The following is a 15000-nucleotide window of genomic DNA, read 5'->3' as shown; positions in this document are numbered from 1 at the left end:
AGCAGAGAGTGTTAGGTGGCAGTTGTGATTACTGAGATGAATAGTTTTTTGTTTAATGATTCACATCAACCATAACACGGTTTGTGTCGTTATCCGATGGCGATCGATGGATCAATTATCAATAATCAAGATGTCCGCTGCGTTTGCCATTCCCTTTTTTTTTTCACAAACTCAACTTTTTTAGTTTTATTTTCGTTTTTTTCCACGAGCGGTGGAGCTGGACTCCCCTCGTCTCTCCTTCTCCTCCGTCTCCTCCGTCCTCCTCCTCCACTCCCCTTTCTCTCCCTCCTCGCCTCCTTTCCTCTCCCCCTATTTCCTCCATCTCCTCTCTCTCCCCTTTTACATTCCTCTTCTCTCTCCCTCCCCTCCCTTCTCCCCCTCTCCTACTCTCCTCTCCTCTAACCCTCCGATCCTCTTCCTCTCCTCTCCCCTTTCTCCCCCCTCCCCCCGTCTCTTGCTCTTCTCTTCTCTTCCCTTCTCCTCCACCCCTCCCACTCCCCCTCCTCTCTCCCCCTATTCCCTCCATTATCCTCTCTCCCCTCTTCCTCTCCTCGCCTCCTCTCCTTTCCTCTCCACTCCTCTCTCCTACGATCCTCCTGCTGCCCCCCCTTCTCTCTCCACTCCACTTCCACCGTCGGCAACATGTGGAGCGGTTGCCGTGGCAACGGGAGGATGTGACATGTGCTGTAGACAGGGAGCTGAATATAAGGAGGGGCTGCACCTCAACCTCCTCCTGCACACGGAAAAAAAATCCCTCCTTCCCACTCTTCCCACTCGCATCTCCGCACATTCCACTCCCTCGTTGCAGCTCCGTGCGCCCTTCACCGCGCAGCGTCCACCGTCCATCTTCCACCGGGCTCCGGGCTCCGGGCGCCGCGCAGACCGGGCTCCGTGCACCGCGCAGTCCGGGCTCCGGGGTTCGGGCGCCGCGCACGGCTCCTCGAGACGCAGGGAAACCGTCCCGGGGGAGGGCGCCGGAGGATGCACGAGGCGCGTTTTCTTTTTTTTTTTTTTTTTTTTTTTTTTCATTCATTTTTCATCTCCGACGGGTGAAGAAGACGCCTGAACTTTTACATTTTTTTTATTTCACCCGAACATTTTTTTGCGTTCGCAACATGACGAGCCTGGGATTGCTGGAAGGCGCTCGGGCCGCCGTGGTGCCCGGGTTGTGGGTCGGTGCAGTCTGGTGGAATAAGACCCCGAAGCTCCGGAGGATCCCGCTCCCACCGGATCGGCATGGATCCTGGTAGGACCGATCACTAGAGAAATATAAATGTGCTTTTTTTTTTTTTCTTCTTACTACATTTTATCGTAGGAGATTTCCATTTCCTGGCGCCGAAATGACGTAAATATGCAGCACTGTGTAATTTATGCACCGCTTTATTTCTCTGCAAGTTTTTCTGCGCATTTACGCACGCCCCTTCTTTTCTTATTATCTATTTATTTATTTTCCGCTCTCGCCAAGAATCACTGCCATGTTTGAATAGCAGCCAGCAGGGACGTCCTGCGGTTTTGTTTAAAAAAAATTGATCCGGTCATTGATTGGACTTTGAGTCGGGACGAGAATTCGCCGTGAGGTGTTTTCCAAGTGACGCTTTGGGAGGATCCGCCGCTGCGCGTCACAGCGGAGGGTTCTGCGCGGTTCGAAGGGAATAATACTGTTCGACAAAACACAATTTTTTCGGACCTGGATCGATTTGTGTTTCCCCGTTTTATTCTGATTTATTGCAAATGTAAAAATGAGCAGCTGAACCGTTTCAACCGTTGCATTCGATCTGCACTTTTTGAGGAGCGTGTTTGGGATGCTCGCTTGGTTTTTGCTTTTTTTTGCTGAAGTGAAGCTGATATCACTGCAAAGTTAAAGAACTACTCGGTCCTAAGTGAGACTCAGTCATATGGCTGAGGATTAAATAAAAGATCCACTCTGTCCTGCTCCAGCCTCAGTCATGTGGCTGAGAATTAAATCAAATAATGGCCGAGAATAAGTTGAGAGAATCAATTTAAACTTGTTGGATTAATTGGAGATGCCATTGATGTTTTATTGGCAGATTTATCGTCGTGTTCTATAACCTTTGACTGCCGGCTTTTTTACGAAGTGTGTGTGTGTGTGTGTGCGCGTGTGTGTGTGTGTGTGTGTGTGTGCGTGTGTGTAAATGCACAATTGAAAGACACGCTCATACATACGTAAATGCAGCCACAGTCCCTCCAGCATTTGTGTGTGTGTGTTTGTGTGTGTGTGTGCTTGCCTGCGTGCGTCCGTGTGTGTGTGGGTGTGTGTGTGTGTGTGTGTGTGTGTGTGTGTGTGTGTGTGCGTGCCTGTGTGCGTCCATGTGTGCGTGTGTGCGTGCGCGTGTGTGTGCGCGCGCCACTAGAAAGGCGCCCTGCATGTGGCCTGCACAGTGTGGCTGCACGGTGTGTTTGCTGAAAGGTTTTGTTAAGGAGTTTGGACCCTGTGGTGGATTAGGCCGAGGTTGCCCCTGCCTCCCCCCTGACCCCACCTCACCCCTCCTCACCCGGGGTGAAAGAGCCCGAGCCGCGTGAATCCATCTGCCTTTTGTCTCTGGGAGCCCCGGCTAATCCCCCCCCCCCCACCCCACCCCCGCACCCTCCACCACCAACCAGGATGCCTACCCCCCCCCCCCCCCATACACACACACACACACTCACACACATCCCCCAAAAAAAGCCTCGGCCACCATCTTAAATCCCTGGTTCCTTCCAGACGCCTGCAGCTGGATCAGGAGGCCGTGGCGACCGCTCCTCCCTGCAGCTGCTTGTGCTTTCATGTTGCAGGTGGATGGGATAAAACTTTACTGACCCCCCCCCCCCAGGACGTGTCGTTATCGTAGCCACGGAGCGGTCGCCCCGGCCGGGCCTCGGGGCCTCGGGGCCCGACCGCAGGCGTGAATCTTAAAACTTTGAAGGCGGAGGGGCATCCAGCTGCGCGCGCTGATGCTCCTGCGGTTTCCGCGTCTTTTCCTATTTCTCGCGTTTCCGTTTTATTTCCCGCGCCGTCCGCGCGAGGCCCGTCCGCGTCTCCTCTGCTTGATGTTCGACGTGGAAAAAAAAGGGGGGGGGGGGCTGGGTGTATGCGGTGGCGTCGGGCGGGTGGGGGCGGGTGGGGGTGGGTGGGGGCGGGTGGGGGTGTCCTTGACGGGCGGCGCTGACGCTCGCTCAGGAGAGAGCCGCGTGTGTCAGATCACGTTTGCCGTTTGGTGAAATGAAAAATTTGCAAGTACAATCGCTTTTCGGGGGAGAGAGCAGATGGACAATAGAGCTGGAGGCATAAAGGGAAGAGAAAAAAACAAAACACCTCCCCTCGGCCATCGCCTTTTGGGGGGGGCGTTTCGATTTGCTTTCCAGTCGCTCGCCGCGACGGCTGTGCTAAAAAAAAAAAAAGGTCGATTTCATTTTCTCCAGGATTGTATTATATCTATAAATATATGTATAAATGAATGTGTATTAATCAGGTTGTGCTTTATAAGAAAGAAAAAAAACTAAAGAAAAAGGGAAAGGGAAAGTCTTCAGCGTGAGATAAATTCTTCCCTTTCGCGGCGGATTAAACCCGAAAATGCCTCCAATTTTATCCTCAAATCCCAATATTCCCTCCTAATATACAGTGTTTCCATCGCGCTACAATCCCTGTTCCGAATTATGGTCACCGTTTCCGCTTTCTTTCCAGTTGTTTGAGCGCAGCCGTGTCAGTGAGGCCGATATATATATATATATATATATATATACATGTGTGTGTGTGTGTGTGTGTGTGTGTGTGTGTGTGTGTGTGTGTGTGTGTGTGTGTGTGTGTGTGTGTGCCGAAATCACCGCTGCTCAAATCCTCCTGGATTTGGGCCCGAGCCGCCCCCGATCCGCGGAGCCTCCTCCGTGTAGTCTGAATGTCAGAGTGGAGCGGCGAGGGGGAAGAAAAGGCCGCGGAGCCCAAGGAGCGCCCCCCCTCCCGGCGTCGCTCCAGTTCAGCCTGCGTGGCACGCGAGCCCGGCGGAAGACGGCCGGTTGTTTTCGGAGCCGGGGCCCGTTTGAGAGTTCCGGTTTTGGCGGACGGTGCCGCGGCGCCATTCTACAAATATTCTGCCGCCTCCGCCGAGCTCGTCCCGTCTCCCTCCGTCCCTGCTGCCACAGATTACGCTTTATTGCTGAATCGCTTCTGGATACACGAGTGCCACTCCCTTCTTCACACACACGCACGCGCAAACGCACGCGCACACACACACACACACACACACATACACACACACACACACACACACACACAGACACACACACACACACACACACAGACATACACACACACACACACAGACACACACAGACACACACACACACACACAGACATACACACACACACACACAGACACACACAGACACAGACATACACACACACACACATTGACACTAACTAACTAACCCCCACCCGCCCACCCCCACCCGGTCCTTGACAGCCCCAGCCAGACTTGATGGAGCAGATGGGAGTCAGGCTACATTTGTTTGAATCAACACACAGACAGGGCTCGGCAGCAGTGATAGATCGGGCCGAGCGGTGCTGCTGGATACGCCGGCATTGCCCAATTATTCTTTTATTATTTATCTTTCACTATTATGATTATTTTTTATTTGTTATTATTATTATTATTATTATACTTATTATTATTATTATTATTATTATTATTAATAACATTATTATTATTATTATTATTTTTTTTTTATTTATTATTATTATTACTATTGTTAAAATTATATTGTTATTATTGTTTTTAACATTATTATTGTTGCTATTTTCTTTTATTATTATTAACAGCATTATTATGGTCCATTTGCAAGTTGATCCAATCCCTAGACACAAAATGCAATTTCACCAAAAGCACGCAATGAATCTGGAAAAGACGAATCAGATCACTGTTTCAAAAGAGAGAAAAGAGGAACATTTTGTCATGTCTGTTCTGGACCAAAGCGCATGGAATCCTGGGTAAAGCTTATGGAGCCTGCACCCGCTCGCTCGCCGCCTTTCACATTTTCCCCCTCGGCGGCGTCAAAACAGCGGTTCTCGCTGTTTCCCGCCGCTATCTCCCCCACCTTGCGACCGCGCTAATGGAAAACGAGGCGGCCAAATTGCACCGCGGACCGCAATCGATGTGGTGTGGTTTTTTGTTTTTTTTGTCTTTTTTTTTTGTCTTTTTTTTTTGTTGTTTTTTTTACCCCCCTTTTCCGAAGGACGAGCGCCGACACCCCCGGGCGTCGCAGCCCCGGCTCCAGATAAACAGACTCCCCGCGTAATCTGGGGAGTAACTTGCCGGTTTTACTGTCTGATAAATCTTTTATTCCCACTTCAGAGCCGGGTTTCTCACACTCGGCGCTCCACACCGTCCCCCCCTCCACCTCCACCTCCCGCTCCGAGACGCCCACCTTCCCCTTTCAGCGCCGCGTCATTACCATGCAGCCGGCTTTTACAGTGCGGCTTAGGGCTCCCCGAGCAAATTGGACGCCCCACAAAGCGTCGGACAACTGTTGTCCCCTCCATTGTGGGTCTTTCTGCGGCTCCTCATTATGGGGTGGTGAATGCCGCAGCAGCGATGAATGAAATGACAGGGGCCGGGGTGTGGCGGGGGGGGGGGGGTGGGGGTGGGGGTGGGGGGGGGCTGGGGCATCATGGAGTGGCGGAGGAAGCCTCTTAAAACCCCTCACAAGCATTCCAGGACAATCCCTTCGCGGGGTAGAACGGCTCCCTTCCCACCTCCCAGGGCTCTTTTTTTCATTCGTTTTTTCGGTGGGGGGCTTTCGGGGCTGACAGGCGGGCGGCTGCGGAGGTGTCCGTCTATGGGGGTCTATGGGGGCTTTTTTTTGGGGGAGGCGGGTGGCGGGTGGCGGGGTGACCAGTGTGTCCCGCCACTGCTTTCAAAGCAGCATTTCCATCAGCTTACGGCGCTGGACCCCGCCTAATCCCCCCCCGACCTCCACCGCAGAGGGCCAGGGGCTCCTCTCTCTCGCTCCCTCTCTCTCTCGCTCTCTCGCTCTCTCGCTCTCCTTTATTTTTTTTTTGTGGGGTGGGGGGTTTGGGTGGGGTTGGGGGTGTTAAATTGTTCGCCGGTGGACCGAAAGGGGCCGGCGCGTCGTCGCTTCCAGGGCCCCGGGGCCCGTCAGCGGCAGCGGCCCCCGCGTTGAATGCGCTGGCGAAAAAACGACTATCGGAGCAGGATAATGACTAGCTTCAGCGGCGGAGGAGAAAGGGGCTGGAAGTCATTGTCTGACGCCGTGAAGAACGGTGATATAAAGAAACAGTTAATTATCCCCTTCTTGTCAATGGCGTCGCAGAGAAAAGCAGTTTCCTTTCTTTCTTTTCTTTCTTTTTGTTTTCTGTTCGTTTTTTTTTTTTTTTTTTTTTTTTTACGTTTTTTTTTTTGGTTTGTTTTTTTTTTCCCGCTATTGATTCCTTTTGATTATTCCGTGTCGGGGTTGAATTGTCGGCGGGCGCTGCAATTTGCAGGCGTCCTTTTTTCTTCCTCCTCTCTTCCTCCTCTCCCTCTGTTCCTCACCGGCTCGGCATTGTTGTCTGGATCATTACCGAGTGTGTAATACCGGGGAATTACGGCGCCCATTGTTAACCCTTGGTAGTCAACTCAACTCAACGTTGTCCCTCCTCCTCCTCCTCCTCCTCCTCCTCTTTCCCAAATTATAACCCGGGTTCCCCCCTTTTTTTTCACTTATTTTCTATTTAATTTTACACACTTGCGCTCGGTGTCGGGCGAAGAATGCGTCCGCGTCGCGTCGTTCGCCCGGGTGATGGCTTTCCCCGGCGCCGGATCCGAGGCCCTGGAGGCGGGCGGCTGGCGGCGAGGGGAGGGGTGGGGTGACGTCTGCCTGCCGGCGCGGAGACGGAGACGGGGGGAAAAAAAGGCCGTGATCAATGGTTTTGGGCGGGGAGCGACTCGGCCGAACGCGGCTTTCGGCGTGTTCCGTGCCCTCGCCGGCACAGATGGTGGAACAAACGCTTGTGATTATGCTTTTCATCGGGCGCGGCGATGTGATTGTGATATGATGATACGCAGCGATGTTTAGCATATTCAGGCTCCTCCGAAAAGCGGCGACGCGGCTGCGATCCAGCCCCCCCCATGCCTCTTAATCTGGAATCAGAACGATTTCTTTTCTTTTTTTTTTCCTCACAAACACAGTTTTTTCCCCGAAAAGGCAGATTCATTCGGGGCTTTTGGGGGAAAGTTCAAACAGGATAAACAGCTGAGCCTGCTCTTTTATTGTGATGTCTCCACGCTTCTGTGACGCCTTTCCCCCAAAAACGCCCGATTTGTCTGTAGCCAGTGCAGCGGACCCCAGGACGCTGGGGTTGAGGAGGGCCCCACAGTGCCGAGCGGGAAGTAGAATCTTAACCCCCGGTGGCCCCCGACCGAACCACAATCGTGGCATTGATTTGGGACGTGTTTTCAACCTGTTCTCCCCCTGTCCCCCCCAGAGGAGCACCATCGACCAGATCCCCACCAAGTACAGCCAGACCGAGTCCACCAAGTTCCTCATCCTGACGGTGGTGTCCGTCCTGTGCATCGTCGGCGTCCTGCTGGCCTCCACCGTGGTCTACTGCCTCCGCCACCGCTCCCACCACAAGCTGAAGGAGAAGCTCACCAACCTGGGCGCCGACGCCGGGGGCGACGCCACCGCCGCCTACCAGGTAGGAGGTTCTCGCCGCCGCCGCCGGGACTCTTTTCGGGGCTTCGAGCGTCGGCTCCCTTTGCCACGGGGCGCAAAGTGCGGGCCGGCGGGGGGGGGGGGGGGGGAGGCGTTTCCGAAACGGCCGGGTCCTGCGTGAAAATCGACTCCCGGGGGAGTAAAAAACTGAAGGGACGGTTCTTCACGTTCCCGCTGCGCATCTCTCTGATATCGCGAGCTTCTTCATTTCTGTTGGAGTTGGTCGCTGCTGGGTGATTGTGATTTTTATTTTTTTTTTTTGAAAAATGGCCCCACGCCTCCCCAGTCGGGGGGGTGGCTGGTCAGCAGCCATAGCCGATATGTCCGATACGGTAAATGAACCTGTACCAGGGCAATTTAACCAAAACACCATGACAGGGTCTTGGCAAATGAGTGTAAACGAAACGCCGTGAAAACGGCGTTGAGGGGCCGCGCCGGGCTCCACCAAGGCCCTCGGTCTGGAAGGTTCTCTGCCTCGGTGCTGCGGCACGTCGCACCGCGTCATTGGTGATGTGGAGCCGCGGCGCAGTCGGCGAAAAATCACCGGCGTTCCCTGGAGATGAGCTTCGCGTTTGCCGACGGCCACGGCCCCACGCCCAAAGTGTCTCACAACGTGCTTCGGGTAGATTCGTGAGCGCGAGTCACGCGGGGGTGGGCGCAGGTGGGGCCCCAGGGGGTCACCCGGGGGGGCTCCGTCCGCCAGCGGGGATGAAAACATCCGCGACCAGGGTGGAGGACTCAATGAGTCCTCGTCGCCAATAAGCCCAATTAAAAAAAATGAAAAAAATAAAAATAAATTCAAATAGAGGAGGGGACGGCTCTTCTTCTTCTTCTTCTTCTTCTTCTTCTTCTTCTTCTTCTTCTTCTTCTTCTTCTTCCGTCCTCGTTGAATTCAACCGGAGGCGGTGAGAAGAACGTCCCTTTTACCGCGGTCGCAGCGTGCAGTCAAATACGGTTAAGACGATGGATTCACTGACCGGCGCTTCACCGACGCTCCCCGCGTACGAGGGGGAGCGTCGGGAACGATTCGTTTTTTTTTTTTTTTTTAAGAGACTGCCGCCGCTTAAAATTCTCTCTCTTTATGCGTCTTATCGCCGCTGACAACGGCCCCGTTTCATCCCCCTCCGTTTATCAGATGGAGGAGTGTAGCGGCGGAGCGATAAAGACGCCGCCGCCGCCGCTCAGTTTATTTAGACGCCGGCCCTTCACCGCCGGAGGCCGGCCCCCCCCCCCCCCCCCCCCGCAGCCCCCCGCGGGGACGGCAGAGCCATTTCCAACGCCGGCACAAATGTAGGGAACAAAAAAATTAAAAATAAATAAATTTAAAAAGCCGGGGAATGAGTCGGTGCCACCTCCGCAGGTGAAGTGCCGGCTGCACCCGCCCCCGCCCCGCCCTGGCCCCGCCCTGGCCCCGCCCTGGCCCCGCCCTGGCCCCGCCCTGGCCCCCACCCTCGTCAATAAACACATAATCATCTCCATCCCGGCATAAAAACGGAGATGGAGCGAAGCGGGAAAAAACGGTCAACGAATTTTCGCGGTAATAACGTGTGTGACCCGAACCCTCCGCACCGGGCGTGTAGCGCTGGCACAAACCTGTTTTTGCCCCCGAAGCTCGAACGTACACAAGGAAAACACAAACATTTATGTCGATTTTTAAAATTTTTGGTAATTTTCTGGTAAGCCCCTCCCCCCCGGGGCTTACCGGTCGCGACCCGGTGCCCGTCTCCTTTCCGCTCGCTGTGATTATCCTCTGGCCGGAATGGCGGGGTGTGAAATTTAATTTACAGAATCCAATATGAAGTGGCTTTTTGAGCAAAGAATTAGATTGCGACCCCCCCCCATCCCTCTCCTCTCCCTCCCTGACCTTTCCAGCACCGTGTTTTTAAACCAGCGCGGTCCTGGGAGCATTGATCTTATAATGAGTCCTGCCCATCCCTTAAGTGCTTCCATTTGATGCCGCTCTCGGAGGATTTTTTTTATTTATTAATTTTTTTAAACTCCCGCTACATGGACTGTCAGACGGCGTAACGCAAGGAGCCCAGCGGCTGTTTTACCTCCCCGACCGAATAACGCAAATAAAAAACGAAAACGGTACCCACCCACCCCCCCCCCCGCCTCGCCGAAGTCGCGAACGAGATCCGCCGCGTGAAAGGTGGTCGGGGCGACGCGTGGGGTGTGGGCGTAGGGGGGCGGAGGCTTCCCCCCGCCTTGAGCTGCCCCCGCGCGTCGCGTGCGGCGTTCTTGTGCGACCAAAAAATGCGAATACTTCACATCAATACGAAGTAACGCCCACAAGGAAGAGCCAGAGGTTCCCGCGCTCCACGAGCTCTGCTCCTACTTCACCCGGTCCAAGTCCAAGAGCTGAAGTTCTCAACACGTTCACACTTGATCAGGGGTTTCTTTTTTTTAATTATATTATACAATTCATTATTACATTATACACAATATATTACAATATATGCACCAACCACACGGCGTCACTTTTAATTTGTGGTTTCATTTCTTCAATTAAATGACTTTTTCAGATCTTTATGAGATAAAATACAATAAAATAAAATAAAATAAAATAAAATAAAATAATTGTTATTTTTGCTGCCACAGCTGTGGCGCTCAGCGTAACATGAAGTCATTGTCAGTGCTCGACATGAGTGGACTCTCATTTTCGAGGTGTGAGGCCTGTGTGTGTGTGTGTGTGTGTGTGTGTGTGTGTGTGTGTGTGTGTGTGTGTGTGTGTGTGTGTGTGTGTGTGTGTGTGTGTGTGTGTGTGTGTGTGTGTGTGTGTGTGTGTGTGTGTGTGTGTGTGTGTGTGTGTGCGTGCGTGTGTGTGTATGTGTGTCTAAATTAGTCCGTCACGCTGACCGGTTGGTTCACACGCTGGCATCCATACACGCTCACTCACGCATGCGTGCACACACACACACACACACACACACACACACACACACACACACACATACACACACACACACACACACACACACAGACACACACAGACACACACACACTCACATTGCCCCCCCCCCCCCCTCTCAGACAAGCTGCTCTGACAGTGTGACGGGGGATCGTCCGTCAGTGACAAAGGAGCGTGTGATTGACGGCGCCACCGTCGAGCACACGCTGTTTGTCTGTCTTTTTTCTTTTGGGGGGGGGGGGGGGGGGGCACTGGGTGTCGGTCAATCAGAGGCTCGGGGTCCCCTCCCTGGGCACCGTGGCGCTACCTCGAGGCTCCTTTATCTCTGTGATAATGAAGCAGTGAATGACTTTTGTTTGGATGCGTTTTTAAAATGTGAAGCTGTGACCATGAGGTGGAAGCAGTGGAATGCACCAACAACAGCAACAAGCAAGCCTACTACACCTCTACTCCCTCATTGTAGCTCAAGCTGGTTGTAGCTCAGGCTGGTTGTAGCTCAACCTGGTTGTAGCTCAGGCTGTAGCTCAGCCTGGTTGTAGCACCACCTGGTTGTAGCTCAGTCTGGTTGTAGCTCCACCTGGTTGTAGCTCAGACTGTAGCTCAGCCTGGTTCTAGCTCCACCTGGTTGTAGCTCAGGCTGTAGTTCAGCCTGGTTGTAGCTCCACCTGGTTGTAGCTCAGGCTGTAGCTCCATCTGGTTGTAGCTAAGCCTGGTGGTAGCTCCACCTGGTTGTTGCTCAGGCTGTAGCTCTCTCCACGCATGCAGGTGCTTCTCAGGTGATGATGATGTGGGAACTTTCGAGCCGTCGTCACTTTCCCTCCAAGTCTGACTGACTCCTCCAACCGACACCCACCGCCTCCACCCGTCTTGTTTTTTTTTTTGTTTTCTTCCCGGCGGGGCCTCCCTCCTTTGTTTGTTTGTTTGCTCAAGCGCGGGCCCCATCGTTTGTCTGGTCAGGGGGCCATGCAAACAGCAGCGGCCCCTTTGGTGGCAGCGCCGCCCTGACTCTGCCTCCGCCCTCAAAGCCCCATTAGCAGGCTTTGAGGACGGGCGGTGCCATGGGTGTTGGCCCTGCCCGCGCCACCCCGCGCCTCACACGCAGAGGTGGAACAGCCGTGGTCCAGAAAGGAGGACCGGACCCCGGGGATTTTGAGCCGAGCGCGTGGATAAAACCCCGGCGGACGGTTGGTGCCGGTTGGGGCGAGAACTCAGAAGCAGGAATTTTCCAATTTACCCGATTTCCAACCAAATCTTTATCTCCATAGCAGGGGGTGGGAAGAGGGATTCCCTGCAGACGGAGAGTGACGCCGTTCCAATCCAGCGTTTCGACTGAGGCAAAAATAAACATGTGCGGATCAGTTGGTTTAGCGCATGGGGTTCCCGGCGTGAGGTCTGGCGACCCCCGGGAGGGGGGGCCCTTCAGGGGGGTTCCCGGCACTCCCCCGTCAAAATGATTGGTAGTTGAACTTCGCCGCCTGATTCACGTTCCATTTGCTGCAACATTTACAACATTGGTCAAAACTCCCCTTTAAATGTGGACGGAATCATTGGAATGGGGTGATTTGCGTGATGTAATAATGTAATAATTTCGGCAACCCTGGTCCAGCCTCCAGCCCAGCCCCCTCCAACGTGAAAAAAAACAAAAAAAAAAAAACGAACGTAATCTGCGGCACGGGCTCTCATGCAGACGCACCCTGCTGCCTAGACCGATTATGTGGAACGTAAATCCACAAATATAAAGTCATATTTACACGTCCGCTGATCTGCGGATATTAAACCGCCAGAGGAAGCGTCTCCGGATCGATGAGCCGTAAAACGGCCTGCGCACCTACAGTAAATATACGCGGCGGCTTCGACGCTAAACCTGTCTCCGATCACATCATTCACCGCATTATTTTTTTTTTTTGGCCGTTTGTCCTCTAATTGGCTCTCGGGGGGAGGCCATTTTGAAACTTTTTTTTTTTTTTTTTTAATTACATCATAAAAGAGTTGCTGCGACGGCTGAGTTCGCCGCGAGGGCCTGTTAAAATATAAATGCTGTTGCACGAGAACACACACACACACACACACAGACACACACACACACACACACACACACACATCAAAACGAATGTATCATCACGAAAGGAGACCATAAAAGCGTATTAACAGTGGCATTCGTGGCATTCAGTGGCAAAACTCAAAAACATTTCATCGTGCAGGGTCAGTGAGAGCAGTGGGGTCCCGACGAGCGGCCCGCGGACCCCCCTCCCCCCGGGGGTCCTCCAAGAGGGTCCCCGCCCGAGGGGCCCCGGCACAATAAGGCTTGCTTCACTTCCGAGGCGTTGGGGAACGTCCAGCGATGACCGTTTGGATCCTCGTGTCAGCGTGATCTCCCTGACCAGAGCGGAGGCACCGAGTCCGTCCGCTCCCGCCGGGATCCCAGGGACCAAAGTCTCCTCCCATCGGGTCCGGGGCCCGATGCCAGTCAAATCCGGGGTCCTTTTTGTCCGAGTCATCTAACGGCACCGCCGCGGCACCACGGTCGGCGCCGACACACGCGGCACGCCGGGGAAATCGATGCGGCTGGGTATTCGTAATTGGCACCCGCTCGCCGTGCCTCCAGTTTTTCCCGCCGCTCCCGCTCTGTCCGTCCGGCGCCGCGGATCAATGTCGCCATGCCAACGTCCTAGACCATTAATCAGACCCCAAACCGGACTAATGAAGGCCTGCTCGAATCACCGCCGACGTCAATCAAATTCGCTGTTAGTTAATCGCAGGCGTGTCCCTCATTAGCGGCTCGGCCGACGCTCCTGCTGAGGCTCTCTCCGTGTTTTGGCGTCCTTGTGCGCCGACGCGCCAGGAGAAGGGAAGTCGACTTTGAGGGATTTGGAGGGGCACGTCGTCTGTTTGGGGCTCGGCTTTTCTTCTTCTTCTCATTTTGCCGTAAAACCCGCCTAATGAGGTTCACGATATAGGGGCATAAAAAAAATACAATTAAAACCGGGAAAGTATCCGTCCGTCTGGTCTTTGTAGATTTGGTAAAAGCAGCGCGTCGGGAAGTCAAATCCGGTTCATTATCGTCGTCCTTGGTCCCGGCGCAGTGTCAAGGGGCTCCGCAAGCTTCACCTTTCACATAGAAATCAATGGCGTCCGTCCGTTAAAGAACCCCACCCGGGCAAAGAAAGATTCCCTGAGACGAAACACCTGGAGAAGGGTGCTCAGAGCCCTCCGGGACGGCCGGGCTGCAACGGATGAACCGGCAACATTATCGGCGTTATATAGCAAGTATCAGGTCATAGATGTCATATCCTGTGTTTGACGAGACGGTCGGAGGCCAGGGGATGAGCAGTGCACAAACCAACAAACAAACCATTGCATCGCCGAGAGTCCTCTCGTCGCGCTCCACTTTCACTTCCTCTCAGTCGTCACTCAAGGTGCCGATCCAGCGTCCGGGGTCACGCCTCCACGGTGGATGTTCACCCACGTCAAAGTCTAAGTCAAAGTCTAAGTCAAAGTCAAAGTCAAAGTCAAAGTCAAAGTCAAGGCGCACGTGTCCGTCGGCGGCGGTGGGACCGCCGGAACGTGGGACGCCGCCGAGCCCGGCGCCACCGGCTGTGCTCCGGCTCCACGTTGAGGTCCCACGCCGCCCCTCCGTGAAGGGGCCCCCCGGTCAGGAAGCCAGAAAAGGTGGCGATGGCGCCGTTCTCTGAGCAGCCGTCTGAGACACCGCTTTATTGTCCGGGGGCGAGACGGGAAATGCACCCGCATCAGGCGACAGACAAATACAACTTAGCGGACCTCATACACGCGCTCCAGAAGGGTAAATAAGCATGCTGCCTCGTCCACACGCCCTATTTCCTCAAATATGAACCGGTAGTCAAATAAAAACCTGGCCTTTAATAAATGCTGGGGGCGTGGTCGACACAAACAAATAAAAGCCTGCCTCAAAATTCGGGGGGAACCTCCGCAGCTCCATCAGAGCGATCTTTTATCCAAACAAAGCAAATTAAACAGTGTGTTTTTATTGTGGACGTACTTAATTTCCTCCGTTTCCTACTGCTGCGCTCGGGGCCAGCGCCCAGCTCTGAGCGCCGCCGCTCTTCGGCGCTCCACAGCGGGAAGCGCTGCGTTCAAGGGAAACTCGGAAAATGCCGTGATTCCCCCGTCGGCTACCACCACGAGCGCGACTTTTGGGGTAGCTACGAGAATCTCCCTTTTTTCACCATGCATGTGTTTGCATGGCAAGGCACCGGGGTGGAAGTTTGATTTAAAATTCGTACTTAAATATGATCAAATATGATAAAAACCTGCCTCTGATGTAAGCCTGTTTCTAATAAAGGCCTGTTTCCCTCTGCAGTTGAAGTAAATAAAGAGCCCCGGTCACTATTTGAGGAATCACT

At 53.7% G+C, this 15000-nt stretch overlaps 1 protein-coding gene across 1 annotated transcript in view; it reads left to right on the top strand.

Moving 5' to 3' along the window:
* Window positions 1–15000, top strand: part of LOC307237752 (receptor-type tyrosine-protein phosphatase N2-like) — a gene marked incomplete at both ends in the record, with an annotated part of 149474 nt that overhangs the window by 101818 nt on the left and 32656 nt on the right. The window contains one exon of the mRNA XM_080010516.1: window positions 7478–7690. Within this exon, the coding sequence (XP_079866642.1) occupies window positions 7478–7690 (213 nt within the window). The remainder of the gene's footprint in view (window positions 1–7477; window positions 7691–15000) is intronic.

Source organism: Zeus faber (assembly GCF_960531495.2).
Source record: "Zeus faber genome assembly, chromosome: 12".
NCBI lineage: Eukaryota > Metazoa > Chordata > Actinopteri > Zeiformes > Zeidae > Zeus > Zeus faber.
Note: the sequence above shows the minus strand (reverse complement) of the source record. Positions and strands in the feature narration are given on the sequence as shown.